We start from the raw sequence: 20,478 nt of genomic DNA on the forward strand, positions 1-20,478 counted from the left end.
AAAAGGAGGAGAGAATAAGCTTAATCTCTAGACTCCACTTAAGGGGGCTGAAAGGTACAGGCGTACCTGACCAGAGGATCAGAGAAGGGGAAGGGCCCGGGGGTTTGAGAGGAGGGAGCCTCATTTCTGCATTTAGTTAAGGTTTCCCAGGTGCCGCCTTGGAGGCAAGAGATAGCTTCTCCCGCATTCTGTGGTAGCTCATTTCATATGCTAATTTATATTAGCATTTTTTTTCATTGAGGTGAAATTCACTTAAAATTGACCATCTACAGGGGCGCCTGGGTGGCTCAGTCGGTTAAGCGTCCGACGACTTCGGCTCAGGTCACGATCTCACTGTCTGTGAGTTCGAGCCCCACATCGGGCTCTGTGCCTACTGCTCAGAACCTGGAGCCTGTTTCAGATTCTGTGTCTCCCTCTCTCTCTGACCCTCCTCCGTTCATGCTCTGCCTCTCCCTGTCTCAAAAATAAATAAAACGTTAAAACAAGATTTTAAAAAATAAAATTGACCATCTACAATTGAACAATTCAGCGACGTTCACAATTTTGGGCAACTATCACTTCTTTAGTTCCAAAACACTTTGATCACCCTCAAACTCTGTACTCTTTAAGTAGTCCCGCCCCATCCTGCCCTGTCCCAGCCCCAGGCAACCACCATCCTGCCCTGTCCCAGCCCCAGGCAACCACCAGCGTGTTTTCCATCTCTAAGAATTTCCTTATTCTAGACATTACATATAAATGAAAGCATACAACATGTGAACTTTCGACCCCGGCTTCTTTTACTTAGCCTTAAGCTCTTCGGAGGCATCCACCATGCAGCAGGTAGCCGCACTCCATTCCTTCTTTTGACTGAATAATGTTTTCTTTTTCATTTTTTTTTTAACGTTTATTTCTTTTTGAGAGAGAGACTGAGCGCGAGCAGGGGAGGGGCAGAGCGAGAGGGGGACCCGGAATCCGGAGCGGGCTCCAGGCTCCGAGCTGTCGGCACAGAGCCCGACGCGGGACTCGAACTCACTAACCGTGATCACATGCCCTGAGCCAAAGCCCGACGCTTAACCGACTGAGCCACCCAGGCGCCCCAAAGAATATTTTACTGTACGTATAGGCCACAATCTCTTTATCCATTCTTCCGTTGCTAAACATTTACATTGTTTTCCACCATTTGGCTATTGTGAATAGTGTTGCTATGAGCATTCCTGTTCAAGTGTTTGTGCGTTACTTACACACATGTGCATCTACCCCCCCCCCACCTCCCCACCCCCTGGCCAGTGAACTTCTGAATTATTGGGACCTTAAAAGGGTTTTATCTTTTTCCCCCCAAAGCCCTAGGCACCGAGTTTTTCACTTAGTGGATACTCCACCAAATGCCTGTTGAAGTGAACTGAACACTTTCACCATCCTTTTTTTTTTTAAAGGAGCTTTTAAAATGCGTTATCGTGTATTCCTTATGGCTAGAACCGCATGGGGGTGAGACAGAGGCCCAGATGCCTTGTCATCATTACCTGAGTCCACGGGGACAAGAGGTACGCCCTACTGCCCATGCTCCAGGCCCCGGGCAGCCGGAACAGTCCCAAGCCTGCTGCCAGGGCCTGCGCGCTCCTCTTGGAGCTGTCCTGTGGGGGGGGGTTGCTGCTGACTGCACAGCTGAGGGATGTGCTCGCAGGCCCGAGGCGACAGGGGGTCGTGTGCCTGGAACAGGAGATGGCGGGGGTGGGGGTGGGGCAGGAAGACCTACACCATCGGAGCAGAACTTAGAGGGGTCTGAGAATTCCAAATCCCAACTGGCCCTTTCAGGTCATTAGGAAGGTACATTTGTCATGGAAGGAGAGAAACCATTCAATAAAATGTGCTGATTTAAATCTATAAATATATGGTATGTGGCTCCCCCCCTGAACTTTTTTTCTGACAACTGCAAATGCCATAAATGCTACAGGAGGTCCAGGGTAAATATCCTCGTCCATCACCCCTTTCCCTTCTATGGTCCATGTTACACTTCATTACCTGTGCACGACGGGGCCCCTCGCTTCCGAAAACACTTGTTCTAATAGCCCATCTTGCTACAAGACGTAGATCTAGTCCCTAGTCTTGGCTGGAGTACATCCACCGACCATCTTACCCCCCGTCGTCACCCCCAACAGCAGGTATTTATACGCAAAACTTCGATACCATTTCTTCCCCGTACAAACCCCCACCTGGAGGCCATCAGCTTGGTTGGGCACATCTGCGTGGAGGCCCTCTGTGCTCTGCACAACCTCTTAAGAACATTTTGCTTCTCGGACAGCTCTCAGCTCTGAGTTATCAATAACATTATTCGACTTCCCTCCCCACGCGACAAAGACAGACTACCGAATAGGCTTTATTGAATTTATTTGCTTTGCACGTATACAATAAAAGTCAAGAATGCTAAAAGAAGCTGAAAACTGCTCAGAACGCGCATCTATGCATTAAAAAAAACCTTAACCTCTTAACTTAAAAACAGAGTTTTGTTAACCGTGGAAAAGAAGTGATTAATGGAGAGCTCTCAGAGTGAGAATGAGCTAATAGTGGTCTACGCTGAGGGAAGGGGGGGGTAAGGAGGTGTAACAGCTAAGTACCAGGGTTACTGGGTAAAGCACATCCACCTAAATAAACGGCTCACTATGGGACTATAAAGGAAATCAAACCCGATCAATCAAAAACCTAGCATTATCAGACCAGCAAAGATACAGTATCGGGAAAAATCGTTGCCTTATAAAGAAAATGCAAAATCCAGCATATGATTGTACAAGGTCACGTCATGCCATCACCAGCAAAACCAAGCATCGAGGGTTTAAATTCACTTTGGCACCTCACTGCCTCTCTGACTTTTGTTTTTGCACGAGGCAGTGCCCCACTCTGAATTCAAAGGCACAGTTAGATGTCTAGGCTTACATTTCTGTTGAAGCAAAGCAGCCCCGTGATGACAGAGGCAGACACAGTAAAAGGCATACCGAGAAGACACTTCTGGGTCTCCTAAGAAAACGAGCGAGGTACGGCCCAGGCACCCAAAAGAAGCTCTCCCTTAGTGTTCGGTGTGTTTGGGGGGGTGGAATGGAAGGAAGGGATCTGGGGTGAGTGGTTCACTGGGGGGAGGTGGGGGCTGTCCAGCCGAGTGACTTTTGAGGTGTGTGCCTCCAGGAATGAGGACAGGGAGAGGCTACGCGGATGGAATTACTTAAGGCTTCCAGTTGGCAGAAAGTGAACTGTTCTATGGCTTTGGGGTTGTGGTCTTGCTTTGGGCTAAAATCTCGTGAAACAGAGGCTGCCGAGGAGAAGAGACTGGAAACTGGGCTACGTGGAGGTTTCCACCTTAAAACTAGAGCCAGAGAGAAGACAGCTCTCCAGGGGCCCCAGACTTCCTCCAGGAAGGCTTCCCATCTGCCTGATAGAAAGTACAGTTTTTGGCGTCTGTAGGATTTTGAATTGGGTCTTAAGTGCTTAAAAAACAAGATCTATATGGCATTCAGCACATCTCTCGGCAACTGAAAAGTCACAGCGGCATTGGGGCAAGAGGTCAAACACTGATGAACTAACCATCTAAGGGAGGACGATAATCCCCAAGAAATCCTCTGTCTCAGTGGGAGGTGTTCACGGCTACCAGACCTGTGACATGGGGACATGTGCACAGAGGGAGCTCTAAGCTGCAGGCACTGGGGAGCCCCAGGGATACAAGGGCGGTGCTTCAAAGGTCAACGGCTAATTGGAGGACAGGCCGGGCAAAATTTTCCTCGGAGATTCAGTTCAACCATCTCCTCTAGGGGCCTTTGCAAAGCTTGGAGCAGGAACCAAAGAACTGAAACATTCAACCAGGCTCATAAAACCTAAAAGCCAATCCTTGGGCCCAGCCATCTGGCCATTTCCGTTCGAATTAATTTATTTGATCAAGGGAAATGACCGCGTCTTAGTTGCCCTCACAAAATGTTTTTTGCTTTCCGTCTCCTAAGGCACACTGCCCAACGTTCAAGATTTCCCCACCCCATGGCAGTGCAAACGTTTTTACATCGTTTTTATAGAGGAAATGCTGGGTTTTCGGATGTTGGCGGTGACTGTACTGAAGGTTAGGCATTCATGGCATTGGCTGCGTTCTAACGGTTATTAGCTTTGCATTACCATCTTAAAGCTCTTTTGCTTAATGAAGAAAAACGGTTAAAAGTCAGTCAGTCACGACTTGGCCTTAATACAGCGCTTGGCGATTATCACTTGAAATGTTGACTCTCCACCCAGGAACTACTCAATGCATGATTTCTGTTATATGGCTCCCGGCTCCAAGCTTTGGCTTTCTTCTTGGCCACGGAGAACCAGACTGGCTCCTCCGGCTGCACCGGCTCTTGGAGCATGGCTGGGGGAGTGGAAGAGTGCCGGATTCCTTTTCCCACGGCGAGCTCTTGAAACGTCCCCTCATCTTCAAATCCCACAAGAACCACAGCAAATGGCACACACGCGGTAAGAGACACGGAGCTACGTCGATGGGAGAGCAGTACAGTTCTTCCTCCTTTCAGCTTTCCTCTGGCTTCTAAAAGTCAGCGCATGTGCACTGCCCCGGGTGGGATGTCGAAGGGACAAAATCTACATGGCTACGGCCACAGGGGCCTGGGCATGGGAAGGCCTGAGAGAAAACACCTACAGCTGTCACTGCCAATCTTTGGCCGGTTGTTGTTACTGGCTGGCCTTGCACTTCTGAATTGAGACCGGAGAGGAAGCAGATAGTTATGTTATCTCTTCATTCCGCTTTACGGCTTAGTGGCTTAGACTCAACCCGTGGTTCTCAGGGCGGGTTACACATTAGAATCGCCAAGGACTTTTCTTTCCTTCTTTCTTTTTTCTTTCTTTCTTTCTTTCAAGCAATCAGACATTTGGTTGCTTCGGGAGACGCAGATTTGAGTAGAAACCGGACTGGTGTTAATGTTGGGTCCTACTATTCCGTGGCCAGACCATGGTTTCCTAAATTGCTCGTCAAATTCTTCACGAAAGGGACTAAGGGAGAGGACAGAGATGATTCAATACAAATCCATCCACCCCTCCCCCGCCCCCTCCCTGCTCCCCCCCCGCCCCCCCCCACTCCTGCTGAAAAGAAAATCCCCCTGGCACACAACTCTACTGATGAGACCACATTCTTTCTTAATTTTATTTATTTATTGTGAGAGAGAGAGAGAGAGAGAGCGCGCGAGCGAGCACGAGTGGGATAGGGGCAGAGAGAGAATGAAAGAGAATCCCAAGCTGGCTCCGTGCAGCCAGCACCGAGCCTGACACAGGGTTCGAACTCACGAACAGTGAATCCATGACCTGAGCCGAGATCGAGAGTCAGATCCTTAACCGGCGGAGCCACCCGGGCGTCCCGATGAGACCGCATTCTATTCTATCCCAGCCCAGTGCTCTCTCAGCTTTTGACATCGCCCCACTTCTCACATCTTGTTCAGAAGGTGGAGAAACAGGCGTTTTACATAGTTAAAAGGAGGAGTGCCTGGGTGGCTCAGTCGGTTAAGCATCCAACTTGGGCTCGGGCCATGGTCTCGCGGTTCATGGGTTCGAGCCCCGCATCGGGCTCTCCGCTGTCAGCGCGGAGCCCGCTTTGGATCCTCAGTCCCCCCCCCAACCCCTCCCCTGCTTGCATTCTCTCTCTCTCAAAAATAAATAAACATCAAAAAAATAAATAAATAGTTAAAAGGAACAATTCAATACCACTGGGCCTTCACAGTGGATTAAAGTGCCATTGGGGCTGTAGGAGGCAAGAAAATACTGTTTTCCCATGGACTGGAAAGTAGCTTTTGCTTCTTTCCTCCTGAATACCAGCCACAGGAACATTTTCGTGAGTGATCACAATCTGGTGCCTATAACAGTGTCCTCGATGAGGCAGGAGACCGGAAGACCCTCTGGAAGTTTCACAGTGGACTTAGAGTGGTAGTAATAACTGGATTTGCCTAAAACAAGCTAATATCTGCACCTAATGGAAGAGCCCAGAGAATCATGAAGCTGATTCGGGGCAAGGGGGGGGGGGATGAGAAAAGGAAGGCGTGGATTGTTGCCAGGGTCCTTTTTCGGGGGAGGGTGTATGTTTTTACCTCCTTTGGTAGGCTGAAGTAGCTTCTTCAGTGCCACCTGCTCCTGTTTATTGACGTTGAAGGTCAAACTACTTGCTGGTTGGTTTTCATCTTCTAAGAGATCTCCCTTTAATACAAAAAACGACAATGAAAGGCTTGTAAGTCCTGACGTGGAAAAGAGCCAATCGCTTATTCAGAAAACCACAAGGGGCAAAGCCTCGTCCCGGGTATGAGTTCAACATTAGTCAAAAGGAAAGAGAGAGAGGGAGACAGAGAGAGGGAGAGAGAGAGAGAAGGAAGGAAATAGCACTGGGAGACCTTGGTTCAGAATGTAGGTTCACAAAACCTTAGCTGGGTCAAGTTTACCACCTTTGAGATCTGGAAGAAAAAGGCTGTTCTAATCCCACAAATGGTTTAATTATGCTTAAAATAACATGATTATTCAACCTGAGAACAACCTTTTCCCAAGCACATCACCGGCACTTAACAGCAAGCTGACGGAACGTGGCGGTTACAAATGAGTCTTGTCAGCGAATGGAAGGCAGTTCCATAGGATCTCACTTAGCCAAACTGTTGACATCTGCCTCGCACTCTTCGCATTAGAAAAAGATGTAGCCATGAGTCTTTTCGGAGTTATACAGTTGAAGCTTTTCAAACGAACCTCTGCACAACTGGTCTCAACGAATGGGTTTATACACCCTACTGCATTTCCCCCTGACAACAGCTTTAACTAAGGTGGACTTGGCCCCTCTATGGTCCTGTTCCCACAAAGATACTAATGATGGAAGGTGAAAAAAAAACTCTTTAAAGCAGAGTTCAACAGATCTGAACGTGATCCATCAACAAATACAGGAAGCACTTACAAGTACAGGACCTAAGACATATCTCTTTTTTTTAATGTTTCTTTTTAAAAAATTTTTTTTAACGTTTATTCATTTTTGAGAGACAGAGACAGAGCACGAGTAGGGAAGGGGCAGAGAGAGAGGGAGACACAGAATCCGAAGCAGGCTCGGATCCGAGCTGTTAGCACAGAGCCCGACACGGGGCTCGAACTCACCAACCGCGAGATCATGACCTGAGCCGAAGTCGGACGCTCAACCGACTGAGCCACCCAGGTGCCCTTTTTAATGTTTATTTTTGAGAGACAGACAGAGAGAGAGAGAGAGAACAAGTGGAGGAGGGGCAGAGAGAGAGAGAGAGAGACAGAATCTGAAGCAGGCTCCAGGCTCCTTGAACTGTCAGCACAGAGCCCGATGCAGAGCTCGAACTCACAGACCAAGAGATCATGACCTGAGCCAAACTCACAAGCTTAACCGACTGAGTCACCCAGGGGCCCCCGTAGATATATCTCTTGATATGCAAATTTGATTTGTTTTCTTGACAGTTTCGACAAGAGGGCTTCTCATTCCAACACCTCCAAAGACATTGCAAATGGGACACTGAAAGCAAGACACCATCCCATCACCCCCCATCCGCATGTGGGACCATTAGTCTAGCTCATCACGTAACTTTTCTTCTAACCTATAAGGAGGTGCCACACCAAACCAAAGCAAGATGTGAAACCCCAAATAGCAAACATTGCCTTTACAAGGTAAACTGCTATGTATGATATGGAAAGGTATCCAGAAGTGAAATGTTACATGGAAAAAAAATACGGCTAGTTGGAGTCCATTTATAGCTTTTTCTATGATTTATTCCTCACTTCTCAACCGACTTCATGGAATACTGCTCTATAATATTGAGGACAGGATTGGATTTACAAAACCTTTTGTGTTAATTACTTTTCATGAGCCCTTTAAGACCATATAAAGCAGGGCATGTCATTTTTTTGTTTATTCATTTTTGAGAGAGAGACAGAGACAGAGACAGAGAGAGAGAGCGTGGGAAGGGCAGAGAGAGAGGGAGACAGAGGATCTGAAGCAGGCTCCAGCTGAAAGCTCGATACGGGGCTCGAACTCACAAAACGTGAGATCATGACCTGAGCCGAAGTCAGACGCTCAACCGACCGAACCACCCAGGCGCCCCAGCAGGACACGTTATTGTATGAGTCCAAGGCAAGACCCTTCCCCCTGAAGAGCCTCCCGGCCTTGATTAATGCACCGACAGAGGTGGGAAGCTGCCCGCTTGGCCAAATTCCCAATGCAAGCTTAGTCAACCAGTTCTAACACCCTTCGGGAGTGTTCTGTGGGCGGCCGCACGTCCTACCGCACGTGAAGGCTCTTTGATCGTGGCTCTGTTCTTGGTTCTCAGCTCGGTTATCCAAGTTGGCTCCGAGATGCCATAATATTCCTGTCGACCAGGAGCCTTTCCTGAGAAAGGAAAGAAAGTAGTTACAACCGAAGTGAGGCGGGCAGCGTCTCGGGCCAGGCTGGGGCCGACCCACGGTAACGTAACCACGTGGGATCCTCATTAATTGCCAGATGAAAATAAAACAGCTATCACACAGAAAAGGCCCCCTTCTTCTGTGCCATCCCCACAACTTGGCAAAGGCAGGAGCTCCTTGTGAAGATAAGAGGCTGTACCTTCACGTTTGCACACTGTCTTCTCACCGGTCCCTTTCCCTCCCTTGTCCATCCCTCTTCCTGTCCCCAAGTCAGGGGAGGACAGTGGTTGCCAGGTGGGCTGTGAAAACTCCCCGGAGGCCAGGGGCTCAGGCTATTGATGTCACTCCTGTAACCCCAAGGGATACCTCATAGCCTTATGGCCCCTCACCCAAGTGTGTGATTCCACGGGTGGGGTTACGGGCCTACTCAAGAGTATGTGGTGGCCAGTCTGAAGGTACAAAGGCTTTGAGAGAGACCAGTGCCCCAAAGACCACCTAGCTCAGGATTCTTAGGCATGTCAGGGGTGTGAAGAAGCTAAGGAACTATGAACATTCCCAGTGAATTAAGATTTCGGGCTGAGAGGCTGCCCATAGCGCTCTACTAATGAGTTGGCTTTGAAAATCCCCACGGTGTCGTGGGCGGAGCATAGGACGTGTGAAAGTATTTGGAGAAAAGTATACAATTCCACCTCAGGGTAAGGTGTACAGAGGATCAGGGGAGAAGGAATAAGGAGGTGGTCGTGTGTCCATCACAGAACGTGGACAGCTGTCCAGATGGCTGGATCTCCTCGGGAACGGGAAGATTCACAACTGACCATCTCCACGTCCATTCATCTAGAACGGGGCACCACCCTGCTCAGAAAATGCACCAAGACAGCCCCATCGGAGCATCAGCTCAGCCGGCCAGGCTAAAACAGACTTCCTCCCGTTCAAGGCTTTGATTTCTCATGCTTCCCTCCACTCGGTACTTGCCCTCTGGAAAAAGAAAGTCTCACCTGGGACCTTGTAAGCGGGTTGATTCCCAGCTATGATTTCAGATTTGGGCCTGTCCTGTTGCTTCTCTGCAAACTCATATCCTGGGATGAGGTGATCTGCGGTGCCCAGGAACCCATGGGAAGCGCTTCTTCTGATTCGCTTCCCTTTACATACAGGAAATGACTTTGGGCCCAGGGAGAGTGAAGAAAGCTTGGTCCGGTCATCTTGTGTCTCATCCTTGAACTTGTCCGAGGTAGGGATTTTTCTCACTCGAATCCCAAAGACGTTTTCAGCATCAGCCTCGGTAGTGGACACGTCTGAGTGACTGCTATTTGGATCACTGCTCTTGACAACTTTCTCCTTAGGGTAAGTGACCCCGGAAGTGGATGTTTGGCTGGCGGGAGCAAAAGTGAACTTCACGGGTTTTGCAGCAGAAGCCAGGATATTCTTAATGAGGTCTTCAGAGCTGTGGCTACGCTTCTTGGTTCCGTATGGAGAAGCCGGGCCTTTGGGTACGGACCGGCTGCTAGGATTGCTCCCAGAAATGGCTCCCTCAGCAGCAGCGCCCACGGAACCGGAAGGAACCTGTTGCTGATGTTCAGGGTCTGCAAAAGCCCAGAAGGAGGATCTGCGAGGCAGGGGCTCCTCAGAACAACTCCACCCCACAGGCGCACAGGCTGAGCCTGTTGAGGAAACATGTCGTTGTGATTCAGGCCCCTTCTTGGCTTGGGAAGGGCCTCCAGAAGGCAGCTTGCCTTCAAAACTCTTCCTGTCTTCAAGAGCGCTCACAGAGACCAGGGAGCCATATTGCTGGTACTCAAGCTTCCCCAGTGCCTGGGAAAGGTATCTGGGAGGCGGCTGCTTTTTTGAACCACTCGACTTTGCAGGAGCGCTCTCCGAATGCGAGGAGGCTTGTTTGGGGTCTTCGGGCCTCCCTGAGGACTGTAAAGGGCCTTTCCAAGGCAGCCGCTGTGAGGAAATGCCTCCCCCCATGTTGGCATTCTTCTGACCTGAGAAGACTTGGCACTGGGCCTCGGGCCTCATCGAAGGTTTGGAAGGTGGATTTGTAGATGGGGGATTCGTGTGAAATCCCCGCTCGGCCGCGGGGCTCTCTGAAAAGACTCGTTCTGCCATGTACTTCACAAATGACTGGGAAGGATATCTAGGAATCGGTGACTTCTTAGACGTGTTTCCTTCAAGGGCCTTGTTCTCTAGACGCAAGGACATTTCCTGGACTTTAGACCTGACCAAGACCTGGGTAGGATTCTTGGGAGGCAGTGGCTTCCTGGAAACGGCGCCCTCGGCAGCATTGCTCTCAAAATTTGAAGATATTTGCTGGACTTTGTGTCCCGCAAGGGACCTGGAAAACTGCCTGGGAGGCAGTGGTTCTGCAGAAGCCTCCTTCTTGGCGGCCATGCTCTCCGGCCCTGCAGAGACTGCTTGTTTCCCCACGGGTTTCATCGGGGACTGAGAAGACATTCTGGGGAGGGGCTGTGCCTTGGACCCACCCTTCTCGGCCACAGCGCCCTCCAGACCCGTGGAGGCCGCTTGCTTGGATTTACGGTTGCCCCAGGCCTGCAGAGCGCTTTTGGGAGGCTTTGACTCCACCGGAGTGCTCCGTGCTGCGGGAGCACTCGCTGAACCCGAGGAGGCTTCTTGCTCAACTCTGGGGCTCACCCAGGCCCGGGAGGTGTGTGGGGGAGGCATCTTCTCCTCAGGACCGCTGCTCTCAGAAGCACTAACCGAGTCGGGGGGGAGGGTCTGTGCCTGGAGTCTGGGCCTCCCCGAGGGCTGGAAAGGGCCTCCGCGAGGCAGCAAGGCAGATGTGCCCTCCTTGACCGCAGCGTTCTCTGAGATCTGCTGGCTTTGAGGATTCACCAGGGGCCGAGCAGAATGTTTGGGGAGCAGTGGCCCCCCAGAAGCGGCCCCCTCAGCTGCAGCGCTCTTCGGACTCGCAGAGACTTGTCGCTGGACCAGAGGTTGCCTCGGGGACTGATGTCTGGGGACCAGCGGCTGCATAGAAGCGTCCTTCTCAACCACAGCACTTTCCGCACCGGGCAGGACTTGTTCCTCAACTACTGATCTCAGCAGGGCCCAGAAATGACCCTTGGGCGGCAGCACTTGCTTCGAAACAGACACGTGCTCTAGACCTGGAGGGAATGCATCCCCCGCCATGGGTTTCGGGGGAGGCTTAGAATGACATTTGAGGGCCGCGGAATTGACCCCTGGGGTCATGGCAATTTCTGGACTTTTGGAGACCGGTTGCCCAACTTTACGCCTCATCAGGTGCTTCAAAGAGGTCCTGGGAGGCAGCGGCTCCAGGGAGAGGCCCCAGTCCCTGGCAGTGCTCTCCAGACACGCCGAGGCTTGCTGCTCGGCCTTGGCGCCCGTCCCGGACTGGGGCAGCAGGTGCTCCGCAAAGCCGCTCCGCTGTGCCAAAGCCCTCACCGGGCCGGACGACACTTGCTGCTGAACAGCCGGCTTCGCGAAGGACTGAGGAAGCTGTTGGAGAGCGAGCCTCTGCATGGAAACATCCCACTCCTTAAGTACGCTCTTCGAAACTGAGGGGGTTCCTCCTTGGTCCTTGGGCTTCTCCTTCCAGGCCCGGGAAGGGTCAGCACTCTTGTACTTGTCAGCGTAACTGTGCCACTCGGTGGACACTTTGGGCTCCCCCAAGACCTTGGAAGCGGAGCTCTTGGGCTCCGTGAAGACTTCCTGGCCACGGTCGGGCTTCCCCGCTGACTGGAGAGAGCGCCCGGGACGCACCTGCTGCTCCGAGGTGTCTTCGTCCTCTGGAACAGTCTCGGAATCCAAGGAGGTCTCTTCAGCTTCGGGCCGCACCACGGCCCAGGAAGAGGATCTAGAAGCCAGCTGCTGCCCGGGCCGGCTCGGTTCCACAGCTGAACTTCCTGGTTTGGGGAAGACTTTTTGGTCACCTTTGGGCTTCTCCTGCTGGGAAGCAGGCCTGGGAGGCACCTGCTCAGAACCAGCCCCCACCTCTGAAGAACTCTCGGAATCAGAGGACTCTTCTTCAGCTTGGAACTTCACCACGGCCAGGGAAAGGCTCCTGAGAGGCGGCGTCTCCACAGAAAAGCCTCTCTTTGCCAAAGCACTTGGCGGAGCCGAAATACCTGCTGTGAAGGCCGGGAGACACTTTCCAGGGGGCTTTTCTCTGCAGACCGTTGGAATATCTTGAACTGACTCCATTTTCAGCTGGATACCTTGCAAATCGGAGCTGCAGGCTTCTTCCCTCTCCGACTGGGTGCGAGAAGGATCCTTAAACGCTTCGGCCTCGGTTGCCGCTGACGAGAGAGAAGCCATGGCTTCTGGCCTGTTGGCTCCCGGGGCCCCGTCCTCACAGCATGTTGATGGGTCACCAACCGTGGACCCTTCCACGTCTTCAGGTACAGATTGGGCTCCTGCTGTGGTTCCAGCTTTAAAATCCATCCCAGTATTTCTCTTTCCCAGGCCATCTGTATCCGAAAGTCCCTCCTGAGGAGTCACGCTTTTGGCCGGTGGAGTTGTGGACTGCTCCAGAGAGAGGTCCCCAAAGAAGACAGAAAACTGTTTGAAGGTTCTTCCTCCGAGCCCACACTCACTCATTCCCATAGCACCGGGACCTCTCCTTGCACATTGTCTTCCAAACGCCGTCATCGACAGGTAGCCCTGAGTGCCAGCAGCATCTGGGTTTGCGGTCTGCTCTGCTGTCTTCTCATCCGGAGTTTCGGTTTTCTTGCTCTGTTCCAGGCTTGAGGCACCTGTACCAAAGAGGACACAAGGAAAAGAAAACCATATGGGCCTTCGACTTCCTAAAATAAGACTATTCTGCCCCGGCCCCATGGGTACCTATGTACCACTGAATTCTTCAGGCGAAAAGACCAAGCTATTCAGAAGAAAGGGAGCCCCTTGGTCACCGTCAGCCTCTGCAGCTGGAAATTTTGACATCAAAGTGAAATCCCAGTTTTGCGAACTGGTTACAACGTTGGCTCGTCAACATCAAATCAGTAGTCTGGTCCACCAGGAGGCGTGAGACACGATAAAAGGCAATGTTTTTGGTAAGATTAAAAAAAACCTGTTTATTTATTTTTGAGAGAGGGCGTGCAAGGGGGGGAGGGGCAGAGATGGGGGAGGCTGGGGACAGAGGACCCGAAGCAGCCTCAACGCTGACAGCAGAGAGCCCGATGTGGGGACTCAAACCCACAAACTGTGAGATCACGATCTGAACCCGAAGTCAAGAGCTAGACGCTTAACTGACTGAGCCACCCGGGTTTGAACCCATAACAAGTGTTACCCTTTAGGAAACTGACTGGGGCCAGGCAAAGGGGAATTTCACTTTTTTTTTTTCAACGTTTTTTTTTTTTTTAATTTGTTTTTGGGACAGAGAGAGACAGAGCATGAACGGGGGAGGGGCAGAGAGAGAGGGAGACACAGAATCGGAAACAGGCTCCAGGCTATCAGCCCAGAGCCTGACGCGGGGCTCGAACTCACGGACCGCGAGATCGTGACCTGGCCGAAGTCGGACGCTTAACCGACTGCGCCACCCAGGCGCCCTGGGAATTTCACTTTCTGATTAGTATTTAGATTTTTTACTTAATTCTAATTTCCATATCATGTGCAGTTGTCGCTTTAATTTTTAGCAAGGTGCCAACAGGGGGTCATCTGGGAGGTAGGATTGCGGCCCCCTTTTCTTTTGCTTTTTACTCTCTTGTATTAAATCAATCTGATGTCATGCACATGCAAAGCAATTCTTGGAAAGCCTGAACATGAGGGACATACATGTTTGAACAATAGGGACAACTATTAAAAATAAATATGAGGGGGGCGCCTGGGTGGCGCAGTCGGTTAAGCATCCGACTTCAGCCAGGTCACGATCTCGCGGTCCGTGAGTTCGAGCCCCGCGTCGGGCTCTGGGCTGATGGCTCGGAGCCTGGAGCCTGTTTCCGATTCTGTGTCTCCCTCTCTCTCTGCCCCTCCCCCGTTCATGCTCTGTCTTTCTCTGTCCCAAAAATAAACGTTGGAAAAAAAAATTAAAAAATAAATAAATAAATAAATAAATAAATATGAGGGGCGCCCGGGTGGCTCAGTCGGTTAAGCGTCCAACTTCGGCGGCTTGGGATTCTGTGTCTCCCTCTCTCTCTGCCCCTCCCCCACTCGTGCTCTGTCGCTCTCTGTTTCTCTCTCTCTCTCTCTCTTTCTCTCCAAAATAAATAAACATTAAAACAATTTTAAACGTTAAAAAACTTGAACAATAAGAAATGTGAGAAAAAGATTAAGAAAAAAGTAAATTTAATTTTCATCGCATTTTCTCCTCCTCCTCTTCCCTCCTCCTTCTCCTCCTTCTCCTCCTCCTCCTCCTCCTCCTCCTTCTTCCTGCAGATGAGTTTTGTGAATTTTCATGGGGAAATGTGTCTAGGGATCTCCTGTCTTTGAACCCACACGGGGAAATCCTTTGTGGCAAAAATATACCTGTTCAACTTAATTGTGGAGCTAGAATTTTGTTGTATCGAGTATTGCTTGAAATTAGGCTGCCATCGGCCGCAACCAACGTCCCCACCCACCCACCCCCACACACACACAGATTTTCACCCCAGTGGTATTTGTTATTTGGGGGATTTGGTAGGTGCCGGCTGTCAAGGACACCTATCCACAGCTGCCCAGATCTCTGGCTGGAAACGCATTTAGATAAAATAGACATCCGGGTATAATCTTTTACCTTAATCCCCCACAAGGGGCAATTGTATTAGCCGGGCAGTTTCAATGGAGGAACCCGGACCCCGTTGGTGTGCACCTGAACTTGAACGCTCTCCGAGGACCGGAGGCAGCAGGCTTAGCTGAATCTCACTCCACAGCTCCTATCACCTAGCCCTGTGCCATAAAGCTCCTAATACGCGTTTCTGAATGAGGGTAAGGATGTGCCAACCTGCACTGTCGTTTGTCGGCTTCTTTTGGACAGCTTCTTGGGATGTCGTTGTACTCTTCTCTTCTTGAGACACCAGCGGAACGCCTGGCTTCCCCTGTTTTGGCTCCCCCTAAAAGAGGGAAAGAAAGCGCTTGAACCCGACTGAAGGGTTTCCCACCCACCCTTGCGTGGTTGCCAAAGAAAGTAACATCAGGGGGAAGAAAAAAGTCCTTGATATCCAAATGGCTCAGCTGGGAGCATAAGGACACCATTAACCATAGAAATCATGTCCAATGGCACTCATCCTCCGCTGATCCTTTTCCCTGTTGGAAGTGATCATTTTACCTATTAGAAGCGAGTCACGCAAATTCGAAGTTTCTGACCCCTGAGCGATGTGCTGCAGGGAACCTTCTAAAACTAACCCCGGGAACCGCCGAACCACGCTACCAGGCCGTCAGTCTGCAGCCGTGGTTGTTGGGCCGGACGGCAACCAGCTTCTTGGCGACGCTGGCATTCCCAAATGCGTTGCACCCGACCCGGGAGCCACATTCAAAGCCCGTTTGGCTTCTTTTCAGGGAATTTAGTGAAAGCACGAATCAGGCCTCTCCAGCTCCAAGGAAGCAAAGAGGATAGGAGGTTTGCTGGGAAAGAAGAGAGAACACGACGAGGGGTTCAGCCCTTATGCTGAAAGGGTTGGGCTTGGTTTAACAACAGACCGGGTTTACAGATGATTACAGCGCAGGTTTGGAAATGTCAGAGGAGCAGCGTGCCGAGCGGTGACCGAAATTTGCTCCGTGTGAGCCTTTATGGACACACCTCTGATCTATTACTGATACTGATGCTGATCTGATGTATCAAGTGTGTTACCATTGACGCCCTCACTGGAAGTGCCTGTGCAGACAGACTCAGGTCAAAGTAATCTATCGGTGAGTGAATGAGGTGAGGTAGACCCGGGCTCAAGTCTCTGCTCCATTATTTACTCACCGTGTGACCTCGGCCAGTTATTCTTGAAATCTCTGTGTCCACGTCTATCTCTAAATCTCTACACCCACATCTATAAGCCAGGGGGTGAGGAGAAAAGCCAAGAGATTCCAGAGCAAGGAGCAGGTGGCAGCAGCCTCTGTGTCATAAATGATCCCGGACCCTTTCGTATTCGCCCACGAGTCAGGGAGAGTCGCACGGAAGAAGACGGGCTGACCTTCTTAGAGACCGATGCCCAGGCGTTTTCTTAACTCTCTCTCGGCCACCCCCCCCCCCCCGCCCATCTCCTAGGTTTGTGGTGAGGTGTCCAGGCGACGATGCACGTAAATAGGGTTTAGTGCACAAGGATGAATCCCCTTCTGCTCGACAAACCAAGGAGATCCTCTCAGGGCCACCAGAGGGCCCCCCGGACCTGCTGTCCTGCCACCTCTTCTTTCAACCCACAGTTTGTTCTCTTTCTGAAGCTAAATTGAGGTGTCCAAGCTGAGCTCTCTCTCTGCCCCTCCCCCACTTGTGCTCTCTCAAAACCAAAGAAACGTTGCAAAAATGATAATTGAAAGAAACCTGATCTGGGCTACGGTTGAATGCCCTCTACAAAGAAAGGCTGAGTGAATTCCCAGCAGTTTCTGGGGTTTAGGTCACTGTGTCCGCTTTCTTCAGTCCCTCTTATGGAAGTTCCGCACGCGGGTTCGCTCCCCTCTCGGGGGTGGGGCGGGGTGTCGAGTTTGGGACAGTGCCCTCGACTTTACCATCCCTCCTCGGGGTATGGATCCCCCAAATCATACCACTCCCCCAAGAGCAGTTTGTGAAGGTTGGAACCCATTCTTTTATGATATGAGGGTTTTTGTCCCAGGCCTCTTGAAGGGCTCACAGTCGTTTGAATGTTCTTCTCCTTCTGCTTTTGCTTCCGGGGATTTATCTTGTGTCAAGCGGCTGAAGAATCCCAACAGGCCTTCGGGGAGGCTGGGGTGCTAAAACCAAAGGGCAGCTGAGCGCTGCTGGGAGAGGTTATCGCGGTAAATGTGGTCAAGGACTGTGAGTGGACGGGTCCAGGTGAGGGCTCAAAGGAGCTCTGGAGAGAGTGGGAGAAAAGAAATGAGGCAGCTCCGCGTGCTGGAAATTGTTCCGGCTGACGACTTCCCAGAGAAGAAATCTCTCCTGATTTCTTTACTTGTCCCTTCCTCCAGCAATATTCACGCTTCTGGTCAACGGGCTCACTTCTGCTGCTTCCCTCGTAGGGGAGGGCAAGAAACCTGAGGTTCAGGGGGCTCCCCTGCTTAGAAAGGATGCGGGGGCTCCCCTCTGCCCTCAGAGAGGAACTCAGCCACTTCATGGAGCTTACAAGGTCAGAGGATTTGTATTTTCTCTCATCCCCTGCCCCCCGTTTCGTAGCAGGAGGGGCTGACTGGGGTGAGAGGCCCGGTCTGTGTCAATAAAACCCAACAGGGTTCTGGGGTTTCTCCATAGGAGGGGGGGAGGGCGCGGAGGGGAGAAAATCAGGGTGGAAAAGGGGCTTGTCTTTTGCCTAAACAGCACGCTGCCTTGATTGACATTTACTGTTCCAGAATGAGGAAGCAGGACCCTGAGGAACTGAGCGTCCTCACCCGCGATGAGGTGGGATGGATCCTGTCACCTTTGCCTCGTGATGGCTGGCTTCCCCCTATTGCCAAACCATCCGGGCTCGGAGCCCCTCCGAAGGCCAGGTGATGAGCCATCTCTTCCCTGGACACCAGCGACAGGCGATCGGGTTCCGCGGGTGGACAGAATTTCCATTTCTGTGGACTCGCTGGCTCTTTCCAACCTGGCTTGTCACGGCACCCGGGGCCCCTCTGGTATCTGCGGCTTTCACATCTCTTCACATGTCCCCACCTCTGCTGTGTGTTGGTCCGGTGATACCCTACGGGGCTCCAGATACGGTCCTCGTATGGCCTGTGACCCCAGTGCCTGGGGACATAACACAGTGCTAACGGGTCGGGCCAACGCTCTGCCCAGGTCACTATTCCGTTTCCGGTTCTAGGCAAGGCGGAAGGAATGCTAGCTTTTGGAGGGTCGATCGCGCAAGATTAGGAGGGGTCCCGGGCCTTTCTTAGCTTCTTTATTCGTGAATTCATGGGACACCTCTTCCTGGTGGTGTATATTTGCCTGCGTTATCTACAGGAACAACACGTGTTATTGCTGGGCACGCTGTTCCTGCACGTTCCGGTGGCTTGCCTCTCTCACTTCCTTTAGGTCTTGATACAAAAACCACCTTCTCAGTGACAGACACCTTCCCTGGCTAACCTATTTAAAATTTTAGCCACCCCGGGGGGTTCAGTCGCTTAAGCATCCGGCTTCGGCTCAGGTCATGATCTCCCGGTTCGTGGGTTCGAGCCCCGCGTCGGGCTCTGTGCTGACAGCTCGGAGCCTGGAGCCTGCTTCCGATTCTGCGTCTCCCTCTCTCTCTCTGCCCCTCCCCCCCCTCTGAAAAATAACTAAACGTTAAAAACAGAAAGTCTCCATACGTGTGAGCAGCTGTTGCTGTTTGGGGCGCTGGTTGTATAAATTTAGAGAGCTGCTAGAGTCCACATCGTTTGGTGAAAAAGTGGTGTGGATTTAGGCAGGAATCCCGCGTTTGAATCAGCTTCGGTTGGCTCTGTAGCCTTGGCCAAGTCATTTCACCTCTCTGAACCTCTTTGGGTTGGTTTGTTTCCACCTAAAACGGGAATAATACTACCTTCCCTATCTACCTTACTGAGTTACTGAGACAATCAAATGCACCTATGTATGCAAAATCACTTTGTAAGCTACAAATTTCCATGCAACAGCGGCGGGGCGGGGGGCATTACGCCCTCCTTTGATGTGTCAGGGGATTTAAAAAAATATATCACTGGGCTTCAAAAACCTATCTATAAATACTAATGGTGAACTATGGAATAGGCCATCAGGGGTAAAGCAAAAGACGTGGTAAGGAGGCAATCCTGCCGGACTCTAAATTAACTCTTCATTAGCCTATACGATGTTAGGACTGGCAGCGGCTTAACCCCCACCACGTTCAATAGCAACATTCACCCTGCAGTGGAGCTAAAGCCCAGGTGCTTGATCAGCTCGGACCATAAGCACCTAAGTACTTGATACACCCCTTTCCCAAGAGCGAAAAGCGATTGGGTTGTGTATGCATGGCTTCTCTTTCGCACACTTATTTTTCCCCATGAAAAGCAGTATTGAAGAAGAAAGATCTTCTATGGGCTCATCAGGGAATACAGATGAACATGAGCCAGGTTGGGAGAGTGGCGGGGGTCAGGGAAGTGCTAAGCAGGAAGATCCTCTGGTCCGAGGTGGGGGCTAAAGATGGCCGGCGGGGTGGATGAGTCAGGCCCTGTTAGGTCAGACCGTCTGGGCTTGTGTCTCTCTGTGTGGTAAGAGCCGACGTCAAACAGAGTCACCACGGCTCACTATGTCACTGTGTCGCCTGCGCTCTGCAAAGATATCTGTTCATCCCCATTGCCAGTCTCGCCTCTACTCAAAGGACACAAGCCACTGAACCAGGACAGAGGGCTGTGAGGCCGAAAGAGGAAGATCACTCAGGAGAGTTTCGCTAACCACAACTGAGAGGGGCAAAACGCTCAACTCTTCACCGAAGGAAACGTGGAAGACACAGGCTGAGGTAGCGAGGCCTCAGGCAATCCTTCCTGTTCTGGCCCCGGGAGGGGGTGGGGTGGAAGGAAAAAGTGAGCCTGGAGTAAAAGGTCGGGCGGTGTCCTTTGAAAAACCTCTCTTCATCATTACTTTCTGCCATTTTAATTATGAGTCCTGGTGTCCTTAAAGGGTAATGTGTTTCCCCCCCTGGTACCAGTAGGAGGCAGCAGCTTGGAGAAGAAAATGAAACAGCGAACTTGAACTTGGAAAGACTCCTTGGAGATGGAGTCCTCTTTTCATCTGACTTTCCTATTTGGAGGATTCAGTTTTGCGCCGAGCTCCTTAGTCGATCCTCAGTGAGACGGCGGTAGGAGTTGGGTTGGTGGGGAGGCCTCCAGGGATAGACTGCTTGGGGGTCATAATTTATGGGAAGCTTAGAGAAGCCTCCGGGCCAGCATATCTGGTTGGGATGGTGATTCCAGTGATTTCTTGGGATGACGCGGTTGCCACCACCTGTCCCCCTTGTGTTCACCACAGTGAACTAATGAACCAAGAAGCATGGCAGAAACAGCCAAGAAACTCTCATGCCTGGGGGTGATAGGAGGTTGACTAGACCACCAAAGATTAGACTT

The 20,478-nt window shown here is 51.3% G+C and overlaps 1 protein-coding gene across 3 annotated transcripts in view; it reads right to left on the reverse strand.

The window, feature by feature from the left end:
• Positions 1 to 2,347: 2,347 nt before the first annotated feature.
• KIAA1210 (KIAA1210 ortholog) overlaps positions 2,348 to 20,478 on the reverse strand; it is a 55,639-nt gene continuing 37,508 nt past the window's right edge. For all 3 annotated transcript variants that reach the window (XM_045050823.1, XM_045050822.1, XM_045050824.1), the window contains 5 exons: positions 15,272 to 15,380; positions 9,372 to 13,109; positions 8,259 to 8,362; positions 6,075 to 6,180; positions 2,348 to 4,989 (listed from right to left, as the gene is read on the reverse strand). In XM_045050823.1, coding sequence (XP_044906758.1) covers positions 4,931 to 4,989; positions 6,075 to 6,180; positions 8,259 to 8,362; positions 9,372 to 13,109; positions 15,272 to 15,380 — 4,116 coding nt within the window. In that variant the 3' untranslated portion in view covers positions 2,348 to 4,930. The remainder of the gene's footprint in view (positions 4,990 to 6,074; positions 6,181 to 8,258; positions 8,363 to 9,371; positions 13,110 to 15,271; positions 15,381 to 20,478) is intronic.

This window comes from Felis catus, chromosome X (assembly GCF_018350175.1).
Source record: "Felis catus isolate Fca126 chromosome X, F.catus_Fca126_mat1.0, whole genome shotgun sequence".
NCBI lineage: Eukaryota > Metazoa > Chordata > Mammalia > Carnivora > Felidae > Felis > Felis catus.